Source organism: Belonocnema kinseyi, chromosome 4 (genome assembly GCF_010883055.1).
Source record: "Belonocnema kinseyi isolate 2016_QV_RU_SX_M_011 chromosome 4, B_treatae_v1, whole genome shotgun sequence".
Taxonomy (NCBI): domain Eukaryota; kingdom Metazoa; phylum Arthropoda; class Insecta; order Hymenoptera; family Cynipidae; genus Belonocnema; species Belonocnema kinseyi.
In genome coordinates, this window is record NC_046660.1 from 35,826,968 (window position 1) to 35,846,565 (window position 19,598).

The 19,598-nt window shown below is 24.7% G+C and overlaps 1 protein-coding gene across 1 annotated transcript in view; it reads right to left on the bottom strand.

The window, feature by feature from the left end:
• Window positions 1-19,598, bottom strand: part of LOC117171171 (gamma-tubulin complex component 6) — a 48,372-nt gene that overhangs the window by 20,530 nt on the left and 8,244 nt on the right. Inside the window, exons 5-11 of the mRNA XM_033358234.1 lie at window positions 16,805-16,910; window positions 16,192-16,653; window positions 15,944-16,114; window positions 10,643-10,941; window positions 7,117-7,336; window positions 1,990-2,221; window positions 1,699-1,891 (exon numbers count right to left, since the gene is read on the bottom strand). Of these exons, the coding sequence (XP_033214125.1) occupies window positions 1,699-1,891; window positions 1,990-2,221; window positions 7,117-7,336; window positions 10,643-10,941; window positions 15,944-16,114; window positions 16,192-16,653; window positions 16,805-16,910 (1,683 nt within the window). The remainder of the gene's footprint in view (window positions 1-1,698; window positions 1,892-1,989; window positions 2,222-7,116; window positions 7,337-10,642; window positions 10,942-15,943; window positions 16,115-16,191; window positions 16,654-16,804; window positions 16,911-19,598) is intronic.

Consider the following 19,598-nt stretch of genomic DNA (forward strand, 5'->3'; position numbering starts at 1 on the left):
CAGTTGAGTGTGGATGAGTGTGTAAGATGGATCTTGGATGGTAGTGGACAGGGAGTGATGTGGATGAAGAAATTGGACGAAGTAAGGGAAAGCAAGGGAGTAAGGCAGAGCCAAACTGATCAGGTGATCCTGAAAAGGGACAGTAAAAAACGAAAATTGTTTTCAATATCGTGGAAAATGCATTTTTTTATGGTAAGAGGAAACGGAAGCCCTAGAAGCTCGCTCATTTTAGGAATTAATATCACTACTGTTACTATTGTTTATCCTACGTAATGCGAAAGAGTAGAATATAAGTAGTAGTTAAGTTAGACTAAGGATGGAATTGTAAATATATGTACAGGGAGCGGAGGCCCTCAAACCCGTAAAAGGGAGAGATTAAATACATACAACTATTCCATTTTTGATTAGAAATTTATAGTTTTAATTAAAAAATGATGTTTTCTAATTGAAAATTCAAATGTTTGGTAGAAAATTCAAGTATTTTGTTGAAAATTCATCTTTTTTTGTGTAAATTTATCAATTTGGTTCAAAATCAATTACTGAATAATTTGCCAGTAATTTTATTTAAGTGAACTAGAAAAGAACACGCGTGAAAATTCATGTATTTTGTTTATCATTCGTCTTTCTTAAAGGAAGATTAATTTTTTTGGATAAAAACTCATCTTTTTAATTGAAATTTGAACTATTTGGATTAATGGTAAACTTTTTTATAGAAAATTAATATTTTGTTAACAAAAAACTATTTTGTGAAATTCTGTGAGTGTGTTTGTGTGAAAATTACTCTTTTCATATGAAAATGTAGCTGTTTCATTTTTTGTTGAAAATAGAGATTTTAATTGAAAATTGATTGTTTATAGTTGAAAATTAACCTCTTTATTAAAAAATTTTACAATTTTGTACAAAATTAACTTTTTGTACAAAAATGATATTTTCCGGTTAAAAATTGAACTAATTATAGAAAATTCGTCTTTTTGACCTGCAAAATTTGATTATTTACTTAAATATTAATATTTTTTGTCGAAAATTGAACTAGATTATTAAAAAATCATTTTTTTAAGATCCGCCTCTTTTGTTTTCGATTGCGTATTGGTTAAAAATTAATTTTATTATCTGAAAATTTAGATATAAAATTAAGGTTCTCAATTTACCTATTTTTCTAAAGATTCAAACATTTTCATTTTGTATTGAAAATACAACTATAATGTTAAAAATGCAACTGTATTTGGTCGAAATTGAATCTTTTTTTTTTTGTTTGAAAATTCGACCATTTGGCTGAAAATACATCTTTATTGGTTGAATATTCATCCCGTTTGCGTGAGAGTTGCACTTTTTGGTTGTTAATGCAACAATTAGGTTACAAATTATTTCTATTGTTGTTGAAATTTCATATTTTTCAGTTGAAAATTCATCTCTTTTGGTATAAAATCGTCCTCGGTCGAAAATTCAACTATTTTATTGAAAATGTAATATATTTCCATTGGAAATCTTTTTAAATTTAATCCTTTCATATTGAATTCAAAATGCTATCTAGAATAATTTTATTTAAAAGAATTTATTTGCCCATTTTTGTAAAAAATTACACAATTTCCCCCTCTGTTGCTGGTAAAAAATATACCGAAATTGATAGCACAGTTTATAGATGACCCCTAATGTAATGTATAATACAATTGCAATCTTTGATACAACTAAAGTACTTACTTTTCTTCCTTTTCAAGATTCTTAGCTACCTCCTCCTCTCGCGTTATATTCTCCATAAACAATTTGTCAGCCAAAAGTTCCGCATTTCTCGCCTGCACTTTTCTCAAAGCCACTTCTTCGGCCTGAGACTTCAAATTCTCCAAGTACTCGCATTTCTCTTTTGCAGTCTTCTTTAGTGATTCCTCCTTCTCCTCTGATGTAAGAATAATATTAAAATATTGAATGAAATATTAAATTAAGTTGCATTAAGTATTAACGATAAAATCTAGGATTTTTTAGAAAAATATTTACTTCTTATTCGTAAAAGAGTTCCTTGCTGAGCCATAATCACAAGGTCTGCTCGCCTTTTCTCCTCGGCCTTTTGTTCCTCAATCGCCGTAGACAAGGAGACAACCGAGCCTAAAGCTTCATTTCCATTTCCTTGGTATTCGTTGCAATATTGCAGTTGCTCCTGTAACATGTTCGTACTGAGACAAACTCTCACAGGTGGTTGACACGTCGCAGATACTTGACAAACAGCATTCTAGAAAGAAAAAAAAGAAAATAATATCAAATAAAACTAATGTAGGTCACCCTATTCTTTACATTTCAAATCGAAATATATTGTATTTGCAACAAAATAGTTGAATTTTCAATCAAAAAGTTTAATTTTCTAGACAAAAAGACGAATTTTCAATAAAAAAAAGTTGCGTTTTGAAATATAAAGTCGAATTTTTTTGAATGACGTTTGATTTTAAAGCCAACAAAGATGAATTTTCAACAGAGAAAGATAATCTTTCAACCAAAAACAAATATAATTTTTAACAAAACAGTTCCATTGGTAACCAAATTATTGATTTTTTAAAGCAAGAGACGAATTTAAAAACAATGTTCGATTTTTAACAAAAAAGATGAATTTTCGAACCAAAAAGGAGAATTTTCTACCAAATAGTTGAATTTTCAACAATCAATATTAATCTTCAATCCAATAAGACGAATTTTCAAACCAAAAAGGAGAATTTTCTACAAAACAGTCACATTAAGTCAAATAATATACTTTTCAACCAAAGTGATGAATTTCCGACCAAAAAGATTAATGTTTTCCCAAAAACATGAATTTTGAACAAAATACATAAATTTTCAGCCAATTATTTAATTTTAAGGCCAAAAAGACGAATTGCATAAAAAAAGTTTAATTTTCAACCAAATAGTTTAATTTTGAACCAAATTGTGGAATTTTCAAGCCAAAAAGACGATTTTTCAACAAAATACATTAATTTTTTACCTTGTACAATAAGCATCATATGTTTTCTACCAATAATGGAATAGTTGAATTTTTAAATAAAAACTCAAAACAAAACATGAAAAAAAAATGAATTTTAACAAAAAATTTTTATTTTAAAGCCAAAAAGACGAATTATCAATAAAGGAGTTTAATTTTATACCAAATTAATGAATTTTCAAACCAAAAAGAAGAATTTTCTACAAAACAGTTGAATTTTTCACTGTAATTATGAATCCTTAATAAAAAAAAATTGTGACGAAGTAGTTTAACTTTTAGTCAAATGATATACTTTTCAACCAAAATGATGAATTTTCGACCAAAAAGATTAATGTTTTACCAAAAAATATGCATTTTGAAAAGAATACATAAATTTTGGGCCAAATTAATTAATTTTAAAGCCAAAAAGATGAATTTCGTACAAAAAAGTTTAATTTTCTTTCCTAAAATATGATTTTTCTTCCAAAAAGTTTAATTTTCAACCAAATAGTTTAATTTTTAACCAAATTGTGGAATTTTCAAGCCAAAAATACGATTTTTCAACAAAATACCTTAATTTTTTACCTTGTACAATAAGCATCATATGTTTTCTACCAATAATGGAATACTTGAATTTTTAAATAAAAACTATAATAAAAACAAAACTTATAAAAAAAAACGAATTTTCAACCAAATTATTTAATTTTAAAGCCAAAAAGTCGAATTATCTATAAGAGTTTAATTTTATACCAAATTAATGAATTTTCAAACCAGAAAGGAGAATTTTCTACAAAACAGTCGAATTTTTAATTATGATTATGAATCCTTAACAAAAAAATGGTTACGAAGTAGTTTGACTTTAAGTCAAATAATATACTTTTCAACCAAAATGATGAATTTTCGACCAAAAAGATTAATGTTTTCACAAAAAACATGCATTTTGAACATAATACATAAATTTTCAGTCAAATTATTTAATTTTCAATCCAAAAATATGATTTTTCAACAAAAAAGTTTAATTTTTAACCACATTGTGGAATTTTCAAGCCAAAAAGACGATTTTTCAACAAAATACATTAATTTTTTACCTTGTACAATAAACATCATATGTTTTCTACCAATAATGGAATACTTAAATTTTTAAATAAAAACTCAAAACAAAACTTAAAAAAAACGAATTTTTAAAAATTATTTAATTTTGAAGCCAAAAGACGAATTATCTATAATAGAGTTTAATTTTATACCACATATTGTAACTTTATACCAAATTAATGAATTCTCAAACCAAAAAGGAGAATTTTCTACAAGACAGTCAAATTTTTAACTATAATTATGAATCTTTCATAAAAAAATTGTTAGGATGTAGTTTAACAATCAATATTAATTTTCAATCCAATAAGACGAATTTTCAAAAAAATACATTAATTTTCTACCAAATTATTGAATTTTCAAACCAAAAAGGAGAATTTTCTACAAAACAGTCAAATTAAGTCAAATAATATACTTTTCAACCAAAATGATGAATTTTCGTCAAAAAAGATTAATGTTTGACCAAAAAACATGCATTTTGAACAAAATACATAAATTTTCAGCCAAATTATTTAATTTTAAAGCCAAAAAGACGAATTGCATACAAAAAAGTTTAATTTTCAATCCAAAAATATAATTTTTCATCCAAAAAGTTTAATTTTCAACCAAATAGTTTAAGTTTTAACCAAATTGTGGAATTTTCGAGACAAAAAGACGATTTTTCAACGAAATACATTAATTTTTTACCTTGTACAAAAACATCATATGTTTTCTACCAATAATGGAATAGTTAAATTTTTAGATAAATACTCAAATGAAAACAAAACTAGAAAAAAAACGAATTTAAATAAAATTATTTAATTTTAAAGCCAAAAAGACGAATTATCTATAAAGGAGTTTAATTGTATACCAAATAGTGTAATCTTATACCAAATTAATGAATTTTCAAACCAAAAAGGAGAATTTTCTACAAAACAGTCGAATTTTTAACTATAATTATGAATCCTTCATAAAAAAATTGTTACGATGTAGTTTAACTTTAAGTCAAATAATATACTTTTCAACCAAAATGATGAATTTTCGACCAAAAAGTTTAATGTTTTACCAAAAAACATGCATTTTGAACAAAATACATAATTTTTCGGCCAAATTATTTAATTTTAAAGCCAAAAAGACGAATCGCCTACAAAAAAGTTTAATTTTTAATCCAAGAAAATGAATTTTCATTCAAAAAGTTTAATTTTCAATCAAATAGCTTAATTTTTAACCAATATGTGGAATTTTGAAGCCAAAAAGGTGAGTTTCCTACAAAACAGTACAAATTTTAACATTACAGTTGATTGAAACGTAAATAGTTGAATTTTTAACTATAATTATGAACCCTTAATAAAATGAAATGATTTTTTTACAAATTAGACCAATTGTAAGTCAAATAATTCACTTTTATAACCAATAATATTAATTCACAACGAAACATGTAACAGTTGGTATTTTAACTAATTGCATTTTTAACCGAAATAATAAATTTTCAAACAAGAAGATTAAATTTGTACCAAAAAAGATTAATTTTCAACCAAGTACATGAATTTTCAACCAAAAAGTTGATCTTTCAACTAAAGAGATAAATTTGTATAAAAATAGTTGAATTTTCAAACTAACAAGTCGAAATTTTAGAAACCATTTGATTTATAAGCCAAAAAATATGAATTTTCAATCAGAAACAAATATAATTTTCAACCAAACAGTTGAATTTATAACCAAATAATTGATCATTTTAAGCAAAAGATGAATTTTTAACCAGTTAGTTGAATTTTCAATCCATAAAGATTTTTCAGTAAAAACAGACGAACTTTGAATAAATTACATGCATTTTTAACCAAACAGTTCGGTTTTCGAAAAAAAAAAGAATTCTCGACAATTTTCAACCAAGCATTTGAATTTTTTTAAAAAAAGATTAATTTTCTACCAAAAGAGATAAATTTTCTATCCAAAATGACAAAATTTTCAACAATAGAGTTGATTTTTCAAGCTTTTTCGATGAAAAAAGATGAACTTTTAACAGAAAACATGAATTTTTAAACAAATAGCTGAATTTACCATACAAAAAATAAAGTCTTAACGAAAGCTGCTATCGCTGATATCTCAAAGAATATTTATAAAAATAGTTGAATATTTAATTAAAAACGATCGATTTTTAACCAACAATAGAATAGTTAAATTTTCAGTTGAAAAATTTAATTTTCAACCAAAAAAAAAAGGATTTTTTAAGCAAGAAGATGCATTTTTAAAACAAAACAAAAATTAATTTTCAACAAAATAATAGTTGAACTTTAAAGCAAAAGCGATGCATTTTCAACAAGAAAGTTTAATTTGTAACGAAATAGTGGAATTTTTAACCTATACAGATGAATTTTTAAAATCAAAAAGACAAAAAAAAAATTTCAATTGAAAGGAGAATCATTTTTAACCAAGCCAGTCAAAAAAGAAAAAAAATCAACCAAATTGTGGAATTTTCAAACCAAAAGATGATTTTTCTACAAAACGGTAGAATTTTCAATCAAAGGGATAATTCTTTACCCGAAAAATAAATGTTTTACAAAGTAATTTAACTTTGAACAAAGTAGTTTTATTTTCGACTATAAAAAATGACTTTGTAACCAAATAGTTGCAATTTCGAAAGTAAGTCACCTGTAAGCAAAATAGTTGTATTTTCACAAAACTAAATAAAGTTGAAGCAAATCGTGGAATTTTGAAGCTAAAAGCGAAAATATTATCTAAAAATTTGAATATTCAAAAAAAATTAATATTGAATAAAATAGTTAAATTTTCAACCAAAGAGATTAATCTTTAACCTTAAAAAATTAATGTCTTACAAAGTAGTTGCATGTTCAACCAAAAACAGTTGAATTTCCAACAAAATTATGAAATTTTGAACCACAAAGTGTAATTTTGAACCAAATTGTAGAATTTTGAAGCCAAAAAGGCGAATTTTCTACAAAACAGTTGAATTCTGAAAGAAAAATATATTACTAGACTTTTAAAATTAAAAAGAATGAACTTTTAACCAAAAACAGTTACAGCAAAAACAGCAAAATAAGGGAAATAAATTTGAATAATTTTCATAATTAATATTGTCTCTAATTTTTCACCTTTGGATCACAAATTTTCAGTAGCCTCACAGTTTTTCCACACTGCAGAATCGATTCAGAGAGACCCCTGAGAAATCCTGGCACAGAATGAGTGTTAATCGTGAAGGCTCTTGTCCAGAATTTTCGTTCTTTCAGTCGCAGATAATGCGGTTTTACCCTAATCATAAATTCCCCGTAAACATCCTCGCATATTCCCTCGAATATCCATTTTCTCAAGAATCTATAAGATGGTAAAAATATTGTAAAAAGATTAAGTGAGACCAGGGTTTCGGACTCATTTTACAGATCAAAAACAGTGTCTGATAGTATAAATAGTGTCAAATTTTTTTTAATAATGTCCAAATTGTGTCACCAAATTTTTTAATTATAAAAGATCAACTTCAATGTTTATTTAAATTTTTTTTAAATCTATTAATTATCAATATTCTTTCCCCTGTTTCTCAATTGTCCATTGAAAAGTCGTCTTTTTGACTTGATAATTCAATAGTTTGATCAAAAAATGTTGTTTCTGTCTTGACTAATTTTTTTAAATTGAAAATTCAAATATTTTGTTTAACATTTAACATTTTCGTATGACAATGTAGAAATTTGTTTTCTATAGAAATTTTTTTTTTGTTAAAAATTCAACTTTCTGATCAAAAGTCGATCTGTTTCGGTTGAAAATGAACTTTGTTGTTAAAAATTCAAATTTTCGAGTTGAAAATTAAACTGTTTTGTAAAAAAAATCGTATTTTCGGTCAAAAAATCAAACAATTTGGTAGAAAATATAACTAATTGTTCGAAAATTGATGTATTTTGTTGAAACTCGTATTTTTATTAAAGAGAATCAATTTTTTTTTGCTAAAAATGCAATTGTTTGGTTGAAAATTAATCTTTTTTAGATGAGGATTCAAGTACTTTGTTAAAAACTTGTCTTTGATGGTTAAATTCAACTATTTTTATTTTAAATTTAATAGATGATATTTTAATTATTTGATAATTAATATTTCAGTGAGAGTAATAATTAATATTTTAACAAATAATATTCTTATTTGTTGTAATGTCAATTATTTCATTTTTCATTAAAAATTAATCTTTTTATATTAAAAATTTAACTCCTTGGTTAGAACTTGAACTACTTTTTTAATAGATAAAAATAAAATTAATGAAACTTAAAAGTTCAAAATAATTTTTATTTACTGAAATCGGGTTGAAATATCAAATTTTGTTTAGAAAAATTGTCTTTGTGACTTGAAAATTTCACAATTCGGTATAATAATAAACTATTTAGTACAAGAATGAACTATTTTGTAAAAAAAAACGGTTTTTAATTGATAATTAATTCTCAATAAAAATTACATTACATCGTTTTTTGTTTAAAACTTATCTATTTCAGTTTAAAAATTCAACTATTTAGTAGATCAAAATTTTTGGAAACGAAAAAAATATAGAATGAAAATGAATCAAATAAAATTTGGACTAACATCACATCCACTGTTCAAAATACTTAGTTGAAAGTGTATGTAATTTGTTGAAAATTCCTATTTTTTGGTAGAAAGTTCAAACATTTAGTTACATATTTATGTCATTTGATGAAAATTCGTCTTTTCTGGTATAACATAAATCTTGTTAGTTGATAATTAAACCATTTTTTCTTACCGGTTTGTTGAAAAGTAATCTTTTTTTTTTGCTTGATAATTGAACACATTAATGAAAATTTCGTTTCTTTCTTGACCAAAATATTATTTTATTGAAAATTCGACTATTTTGTTGAACATTTATCTGTTTGCTTTGATAACGTAATAATTTCTGTAGAAATTTAGTTTTTTTTGTGGTTAAAAATGCAACTATCTGGTTAAAAATTGATTTGTTTCTGTTGGAAAATAAGTTTTTTCGTTAAATTCCCATTTTAGAGTTGAAAATTAAACTGGTTTATAAAAAATTCGTATTTTCGGCCCGAAAAGTAAACGATCTGGAAGAAAATGAAACTATTTGGTCGAAAATTGATGTATTTTGTTGAAACTCGCATTTTTGGGAAGAAAATCAAATTTTTTTGGTTCAAAATTAATCTGTTTGAAGTTCATCTTTTGTTGAAAATTAAACTGACCGGCTGTGAAATATTTTTTTTATTGCAAATTCATTTCGTCGGATCGAAAGTTGAAATGTTTTATAGAAAAATTTTTTTCTTGACTTGAAAAAATCATAATTCGTTTTTTTTTTAATTGAAAATTATTTCTACTCGATACAAATTACTAACTATTTGGTTAAAAGTTTATGTACTCTGTTAAAAATTCATATTTTTTGGCAAAACATAAATCTTCATAGTTGAAAATTGAACTATTTTGTAGAAAATATATGGACTTGCTTTTAATATTTGTATTGTTTGGTAGAAAGTCAAAGCTTTTGATTAAAAATGCAATGCATGGTAGAAAAGTAATCTGTTTTAGTTGAGGATTCAAGTATTTTGTTGAAGACTAGTCTTTTTTGGTTATATTCATCTGTTTTTTATTAAAAATTACCATCTTTTTTATTTAAATATGAACTATTATATTATATATTAAAAATTAGTGTTTACAGATTGAAGATGCAACTGTTTCGCTGAGAATTTGCCTCTATGGCTTAAAGATTTAACTACTTGGTTCAAAGTTGAACTACTTTGTTAAAAACTAATGTTTTAGGTTGAAGATTCATAATTTTAGTTCAAAAATCATCTCTTCATTCAAGAAATTTACTATCTATGTTTGAAATTCTACTTTTTTGTTTTAAGATTAATGGTTTTAAGTGAAAATTTAACTATTTCATTTTTTTTTTTTTTTTGAAATCTTATATTTTTTAGTAGAAAGTTTAACTATTTGGTTCAGAATTGATTTATTTTGCTGAAAATTCGTGTTTTAGTAGAAAATTATTTCACTTCGTTAAAAATTTATTTATTGTGTAGAAAATATATGTATTGTGTTAACAATTAGTATTTCATTGTAAAAAAATTTGTTGTTAAAAATGTAACTGTATGGTTAAAAATTAATTTCTTTAGGTAAAGATTCAAATGATTGTTGAAAAACCTACTTTTTTGTATTCAACTCTTTTTAATTTAAACTATATTTTTTTTAATACTAACTATAACATTTTTGGTGAAAATTTATCTGTTTTGTGAAAAATTTAAGTCATTTGTTGAGAATTCATATTTTTTTCGAAAATGTAACTATATGGTTGTAAATTCGGCTGCTTTGTTAAAAACTCATATTTTTGGCTTCAAAAATCATCATTTTGGACTGTCCATAATCAGCCATTGAGACAATTTGTAGTCAATTAGGGCAGAAGTTAAAAAAATTATTTTTTAAGAAAAACAACAGAAATATTGGCATTAACAGACAATTGTGAGATAATTGTACCTTTAGCCTAACTTTTTTCCTTCGAAATAGTAGTAAAATAGTTTCATCGTTCGAAATAAAAGTGTAAATATTGTGGTGAGTCCGAGGCCTGAAGACCTTAAAGTGAAATAAAAATAATTTAAAGTGACAATATATCGTAATAATTAAAAAATTCTCACCGAAAATAAACATCACAGCAGGATTTGAGTATAGAATAAAATATTAAGGCCACATTAGGTTTGGTAACCTTAGTAACATGTTCATAAATATGAGTAAGTATTCCTATTCCATCGCCAAGTGAAGTTTTCTCCAACCCGTTGCACTGACAAAGTTCAGCAACTTCGATTATTAAAAATCCTAAAGGTCGCACCGCGTTCAGCAACATTAAAAGGCCCATTTTTCCATCCTCATTCACAGGAATCTGCAGAATCGCCGTTTGGTAGTATAGTAGGAATTCTTTCAAACTGTCGCACATTGCCTATAAATTAAAACAAAAATGAAACAGCTGATTTTAAAAATAATTTTACAAAACGCAATATTTATCGATGCGTTTAAATTTATAAATTAAATATAACATATTACAAAATAAATTCTTCTTATAAATTGAATTTAGACGCATCGACAAATATTGCGTCTTTTTTTTTTGCCATTTTAAAACTGTTTTAAGATCTGATGAAGGAAACCATATGTGTTTCTGAAACGTAATCGTATTGATTTTTAAATCAATTTCAAAATATTTCTCTGGAACATGTCGAAATTATTAGATTTTGCCTATATTTTTGTATAAATTGAATTATAATGAAATAATATAAAAATTATAAATGACTAATGTATCTAAAAAACACAATTTAAGTCTGGGACTCACTTCAGAGATTAAAACTAGTGTAAATAGTGTAATAAATAATCTTCATAAAAAACAAATAGGTTTAGATAAATTTTCATCTTCTAAAATAAAAAAACACATTTTTGTCAAATAAGTTTTGAACATAAAAAAACGAGAAATTTTATTCAGATTATGCGAAGTATACGAATGACAAACGATTTAGGATGGCTGTTTTAATCCAAGAAAAAAATTCCAGGTCATTTCCCGGGTTTTTTCCCAAATCGCAAACATTCTTCATGGTCAATGAAATTTAAAAAATCGAACTCTAAAGCTAACAATTTTTCCATTTGAGTTAATCAAAACTGGGCTGCAAATGAAAGCACTCAAAGTGGAACTCTTGACTTTTAAACTTTTAAAATTGAAGTTTAAAAGTTATTTAATTCAATAATTTTGTATTCAAATCTGATTCAAATGCTCAATAATTAATACGTATAAAATGGAATCTACTAACACTTTTAAACTGAACAATTTTTAATTAAATGCAGTTAATCAACCAAATAAAAAATTTAATAAATTGTAGAATACAAAGATTCAGATTCAGTTCTAAGAATATAAATCCACGTTATCATTTTCAATTATCTAAATCTAAATTGAAAAATTAATCAATGAATTTAAAAATTTTCAAAATTATATAATTTAAAGCAATTTTAAACCAGAAACATTAAAAAATGAACGATTACATCTTTGTATAAATTGAAAACTTCTTAAATTAAAAGTTAAATTATTTATATTTTAAATGTTTAAAAAATCCTCAAAATGATTCCAAATTTTATTTGGAAATCTTGAAACATCTGCATGTTATTTACATTTTTTTTCAAATTTTTTATTATTTTCGAAATTATTTCAGAACTTCTGAACATCCTTTAAACTGAATCGAATTTTTTCTAATTTTTTTTTTTAATTCTGCCAAATTAAACAAATTTCCTTAAAATCTTCCACATTCATTTTTAATAATTTTATCAATCTTTCTAAATTTTTTTGAATGATCACACAAAATTATCTTTTCAAAATAAAAATCATTATTAATTTTAATAGGAAATGTTTTTTAATCTTCTGAAACCATTCAAAATTCTTAAAAATCTTTTTAATTTTTTGTACGAAATCTGTCAAAATCTATATTTTGTTTTAAATTAGGTCGTGGGCCTAATCATTTCAAATTTTGTATTGAATTTGAATTTGTTCTATTTCTTCAACTTCCTTGAATTTTTTATATAATATGTGTTCAATTGCTATTTATACATCGAAGTTCAACAATTTGACTTACAAATTATTTTTTTTTAAATAGAACACTTAAAATCTAACGTTCAAAAATTATTTTTAAATATTTTACTCTAATTACTGATTTTAAATAAACAGTCAATTATTTCTAAATAATTAGTCATTCTTATTTTTCTTAATAAAAAATTTCAAATTGAATGATTTAAAAATTCAATATTTTAGGCTAGAATAATATGTGAAATTTAATAAAAGCTTTTAATTTTGAATATATTATTTTAGGGTGATTTTAAAATTGAAAATAGTTTGTAAAGTTTCAATAAGGCGTTTACATTTGTTTAACTAAAACGAATTTCCAATTGAAATAGTTTACATAATTTTTAACGTTAGAAACTGGAAATTCCAAAATTGCGAACTGATTTTAAATCGTCCTGTAAAATTAATTATTATTCGCTTTTTAAATCTTAAAGAACAATTCAATTTTAAAAATCATTATTAATTTATATTCACCATTGATCGGCTAAAAAATTTTTTTTTTATCTAAAATTTTCGATTTCGAACGATTCTAATTTCTAATGGCTTAAGTCTTTAAAACTTCATTTTAAAATTCTTTAAAATAAAATGTATACTTGAAAATTAAAATCTAAAATTTATTAAAGTGAACGATTTTGTAAATGTGCATTCTAAACTGAATGATATCATGATAAACATTTTTATTAAAATGCATCTATAAAATCGTACCTATTCTTTCTAGTTCGGATTTTTTTCACCAGGTTGCGCATCGCAGTTTAACCATTCCCAATAGTGTTAAGATTTTTCAATGATTAAACTTATATGTAGTCCAAATTTACAAGTGTATAGTCCAAAATAAAAAAAAGTATTAAAAGTCTTAAAAATGAACTTTAATGTTTATTGGAAATGTTATTCTTTAATCTATAAATGATCAAAAATCGTATTGATTCATCGCCGGCTTCACAGTCTTTTTCCTATTTCCCTTTTTTCTTACAAAATTTAAAATGCTTACTGAATGACTAAAACTTTATAAAAAAATTCAACTATTTTTGGTTGAAAGTTAATATTCTTGAACTCGTTTTGGTTGAATAGTCTCCTTTTATATTTTTGAATAAGAACTCATCTTTTTTTGTTTAAAAATCATATAATTTAGTTCAAAATTGAATCCTTTTTTTGAAGTCATATTTCCTGGTGGAAAATTCATCTTTTTTACCGAAAAATTCGAAAATTTTATTGAATTTTTTTTCTTTATCGAAAAACAATTTTTTTGGTAGAAAATTTAACTACTTTGTTGAACATTTATCTTTTTAGCTTTCAACTTTAGCTCTTTCTGTAGAAATTTCACCTTCTTTTCGTTAAAAATTAAACTGCCTTACTAAAATGTAATCTGCTTCGGTTTAAACTTAACTTTTTTTGTAGAAAACTTGTATTTTCATTTCGAAAATTCTACAGTTTGGTAGATAAATTAATTATTTGTTTGCAACTTTATGTATTTTACTAAAAATTCGTCTTTTTTGTTAGAAAATCATTTTTTTTTTTATAAATGCAAATGTTTGGTTGAAAATTCATCTATTTTATTTGTAAATTGAAGTATTTTGTTGAGAATTCGTTTTTTCAGATTGAATCTAACCGTTTTTTATTTTAAATAAAATTTTTTTTAATATTAACTATTACATTTTTCGTTATAAATTCATATTTTTATGTTTCAAATTCAACTTCTTGGTTGAAGGTTTATAATTTTATTTTAAAACTTGATTTTTTTATTTAAAATAATTTATCGGGGATCTTAATTTAACTACTAAATTTTTTGTGAAAAATTCAAATATTTACTTAGAAATGTAAAGTAAAAATTAATCAAATAAAATTTGGACTAACATCACATCCGTTGTTGAAACTCTTTTTCTTTTTGAAAATTGTGTCTTTCTTGGTAGAAAGTTAATCTTCCCGGTTGAAAATTCAACTATTTGGTTAAACAAAATTATGCACCTTGTTGAAAATTTGTCGTGTCTGGTAAAAAATTAATTTTTTTTTTTGATAAAACTTCAACTGTTTGGTTAAAAAAATGATGTAATTTCGTGAAAATGTGTTGTTGTTTTTTTTTAGAAAAACTTCCTTTTTTGGATGAAAATTCAACTATTTGGTTAACAAAAATTATTTAATTTGTTGAAAATTAGTTTTTTCTGAGAAAAAATTAATTTTTCTGGTTAAAAATTCAACAACATTAACCTTCTGTGTTAAAAATTAAACAGTTCTTGATTTACAATAAAAATAGATTTTAAGTTGAAATATCAACTATTGAATTTTTCGTTGAAAATTCATCTTTTTAGGTTGAAAATTTAACTATTCTGTTTTTTATGAAAGATGGAATATTTGATATTTTTATTTGAGAAATTCATCAATTTGGTAAACAATTTTTGAATACGAAAAACGGTAAACTAAAAACTAATAAAATAAAATTTGGTCTAACATCGCACACCATGGTTTAAACTACTGAAAATTTATGTAATTTATTGAAAATTCATATTTTTTAGCACAAAGTTCATCGTCTTGGTTAAAAATTTCACTATTCAGTGTTAAAAAAGTTATATTTTTTCGTTGAGTTGAACTTGTTTAAACTTAATCTTTTTTCGTTAAAAAATCTACATACTATTTAATTATTCTTTGAAAATTCGTCTTTTTTAATTGAAAATTGAACTGCTCATTTGAAGGTTGAAATGTTCCCATTTTTACTTCAAAAACCATCTTTTTTGTAATGAAAATTCAACTTTTTTGGCAGAAAACTAATCTTTTTGGTTTAAAATGTCTTTTTTTTTTAGTTAAAAATACAACTATTTGGTTGAAAATAACCTTTTTTTTTATTAAAAATTCATATTCTCCAGTTTTACATTTAACTGTTTGACAGAAAATTCGTCTTTTGGCTTGAAAGTTCAACAACTTGGATGTTTTTTCCTCCTTGATTAAAAAATCTTTATTTGTTGAACATTTATTTTTTTGGTTGGAAAATTCATCATTTTATTCGAAAATTCATCTCTTTGGTTGAAAATTCAACTATTTTCTTGAAAGTTAATTTTTTTCTTTTTGAAAATGTATCTTTATTAGTTTAAATCAATCTTGTTGGTTAAAAATGAAACTGCTTTGTTGAAAACTAATCAATTTTGGTTGAGTATTCAACTATTTTGTTGGAAATTAATCCTTTTTAGTTCGATTTAACCGCTTTTGATTCAGAATGAAAATCTTTTCTTGGTTAAAATATCAAATTATAACATTGTTTCTTAAGAATTCATCTTTTTTTTTTGCGTTGAAAACTCAATAGTCAACAGCGTTCGAGGCCTGAAAATGTAAAATAATTACTTATAATTTGAATATCTACCTTAAAAATTAGACCTTCAATTTGTAACTTTCCAGTGTGAGGATCGGGCGTAACTAAATTAGTTAAGGCCCTGAAGCAGCTGCCCCAGTGGACAATTTCATAACATATATTCTCGAGCGAGTCTGGACTAATACCACAAATTGCCAAATTCTTCTGCAAATTGAACCCCTCCTGAAAATAAAATCATCAAATGCAATGTCCAAGGTGAATTATAAATCATATTTTTCTTTCTTAAAAAAAATCATTACCACAGAATCGTAGTAGAAGGAATTTGACTCGATGCCAAGAAGCAACAATTTTACATCCCTTAGAAAAGAGATAGTCGGAACTTGATTAATCAAGGGTATGGAAGAAAGAACCTGCTCAGAAAGTAATGGCAATATTCCAGCCTGTTTCAATTTAGCTAAATGCAAAACAGCTACATTTGATTCTGAAAGAAAGGGAGGTTCTTTTCTAGATTCCCGCACACCCAGAGTCTCCCAAGTTCGAGCATTTTCAACTGGTGGCAGCTCGTGAACACCCTCCCAAATAACGAGATTATTTAAATCGTTTTCATTGAGAGAAGAGTGATTTGATGTCTGATCATCCCAAAATTCTGAAGCACTTTCAATATCTGTGTGTCGCTCAGAATATTGCCAGGGAGATTCAGGCTCTGTTACTATTCCTTCTATGACAGGGAAAAAGTTTTCTCTGCTTTCTCTACTATCTTCCTGTAGAATTTTTAAAAATAATTAATTGGTGATGAATCGATTAAAAATTTAATCGTGAAAATTACTGATTTTTTTCAATTTTCTAGTCAGCAAAAGTAGTTAGGATTAAGGTTTTTGTGCTCCTCGCTACAAATTTTGTCTTGAAACTTACTTTTATTTGAGGCAGAAAATAAGAGCCCATTGCGAATCCCGTCACTGTAGAGAAGGCGTTGAAACATCTTGGACTAGAACCCACTGACCCTGGTCTACTTTGGCTTCTAAAAGAAGATTTTTAAATAAAAATTGGGGGGAAATAATTCTTAGGAAGAAGAGGATAGCCGTTCAAATCAGGGGGAAAAAAATCCCGGTCATTTCACGATTCTCAAGCAATTTTCACGGTCATTGAAATTAAAAAATTAGATCTTTTAAAACTGGAATTATTCATTTGTATATAGTAATCAGGACTGAACTGTAAATTAAAGCATTCAAAGTGAAACTCTTTAAAATTACAAGGTCTTAAAATTTAAGCTTGCAGATTTTTTTTATTCAAACACTCAATAATTTACAGGTATATAATTTCCAATTGAACAATTTTAAATTAAATTCCGTGAAACTGTAAAATTCTAAACTTTTATAAGTTTAACAGTTCAAAGATTTCTGGGTAAAAGATATACATTATACATTCACGTTGTTATTTTCAATTCTCTATATCAAAACTAATTCTCTCTTTTAACTCACATTGATAAAAATGTTGAAAATAAAGACATTTTCTTCTTTCAATTCAGTACAAACTTGAAAATAAAAAGTTCCCTCTTTTCATCTGAATGTTAAAAATACTGAATTTGCCCCTTCTCCACTCAATAAAAGTGTCAAAGGAAAAAATTGGTCTATTTTCCAAATTTAAAAATACAATTAATAAACTAAATTTCCTTCTTTCACACTCAATAAAAATGTTTAAATCAAAAGAAGTGCGCCTTACAGTCAAAAATTAAAAATTCTTCGCTTAAACTCAATAAAAATATGAAAAAGGAAAAATGGCGTTTTCCAATTCGGAATTTAAAAAAAATTAAAATTTCATCCCTTTTTAATACAATAAAAATTATAAAAATTAAAAATTATCCTTCTTCCGATCAACAAATATTGAAATAAAAAATTTCCTTTATTCCAACTCGATAAAAATCTTACGAATATAAAATGTACCTCTGAAAATTCAACCAAAAATAAAATTTCGTCGTTTGAAACTCAATAAAAATGTTTAAAATGCAAAACTTTCAGCGGTCGACTCAATAACAATGTAAAAAACAAAACAAAAAAGTTCCTCTTCAAATTCGAAAAAAATTTAATTCCAAAATTTCTTCTCTTTCTTTTAAAATTATAATTGTGAAATTCAAAAGTTTTTTTTATACATAAATCCTTTTAAGTAGAATTTAATAAAAGCGTTTAATGATGAATTTATTAACTTGAAATTATTTTTAAATTCAATATAGTTCATTAAGTTTTAATCAGGGGTTTAAATTTCTTTCACTATTAAGGATATCTCCAATTTTGAAAGTTAAAGTCTGTAAAGTCTTTAATTTTTAACAGATTCAGAATCATCTCATAAATCAATTATTGTTCAATTTTTAATAAACTACAGCCCATTTTTAAAAACCATTAATTAACTTGTATCTACACGTTTTTTATCCGAAATTTTTAAATTCAAACATTTTTCATTTTTAATTAAGTCCTGAAAACAGCATTTTAAAAGTCTTTAAATTAAAAATGAAGAATTGAAACGGAAAATTTGTAAACATCAAGTCCATTAAAAATCGTATTTTCGTAATTTCGTAGTCGTATTTTTATAATTCAAACCTATTTTTAGGATTTACGAAAAAAATCCAAGAAGATACGAGCATTTGAATTTTGTCGTATCTTATAAAAAAAACACAAATTTTTGTTTAAGTTTTTTCTAGAATTTAGACATTAGAATTTTATTTTCGAATTCTAGAGAGTACCCCTATCTTCTTTTGAAAATCGTGGGAAAATTGGAAAAAGATTCAAAATTAACAAAGTTTTGAGAATTTCTATAAAAATATAAAAAGTCGATTAACAAAAAAAAAACACTTATATTTTTGGCCAATTTTTGTTTGTTAAAGTTGGCCTTCTATAGGGACATTATTCCGTGAGCTTTATGCGGGTTTTACCATTTTCATAGCAATGACCATTTTTTCATATAATAAAATTTTCGTTTATTAGAAAAATTATAATATTATACTTTCAGGAAAAAAATTATCGCGGTCTCAAAAAAGGTTTAGCTCGTATAAAACTGATAGAAGGATTCCTGATATTAGCATAAAATTAAAAAAAATGTTGTAAAAAATCAAATGAGTATTGTCGAAATAAAATCCTTTTCGACAAAAAAAGGATTTTAAACCTAAAACAACTAAAATATGTAACTAAAAAATTAAGACTTTGAAAAAGCTTCTGGTTTCATAAATTTAAAAAAAAAATCATGAAAGTGAAACAAATTATATTTTTATATTCTTCACAAGTATATAAATAAAAACATATTGTTAATAAATCAAGAAAACTTCAGTTAAAAAATTACTATAAAGAACTGAAAGCATATAATTTTTTAAACTAAGAAATTTTGAAAGAGTATAGAATAATACAAATAAAAACCAATTTTTTAGAATTCTCTTTAGCGCAAGAAAAATTGCATCATTTTTAACATTAAAAAACCTTGCAAATAATAATTCGGAAACCCCAAATTTTGAAGATGTCTTTTCAGACGCAAAATTTTTCCGAGTTTCAAAATGTTAATTTAAAAATTGTAATTTGTTATTTTATTTATGTTTGCATAATTAAATATTTACAATTTTTTTAAAAATAATTTCGCTTCTAATATGTCGTTGCCAAAAAATATTAAGATATGTGTTACCTTTTCAGTTTTTTATTTGAGAGATTTAAAAAAAACAGGATATAAT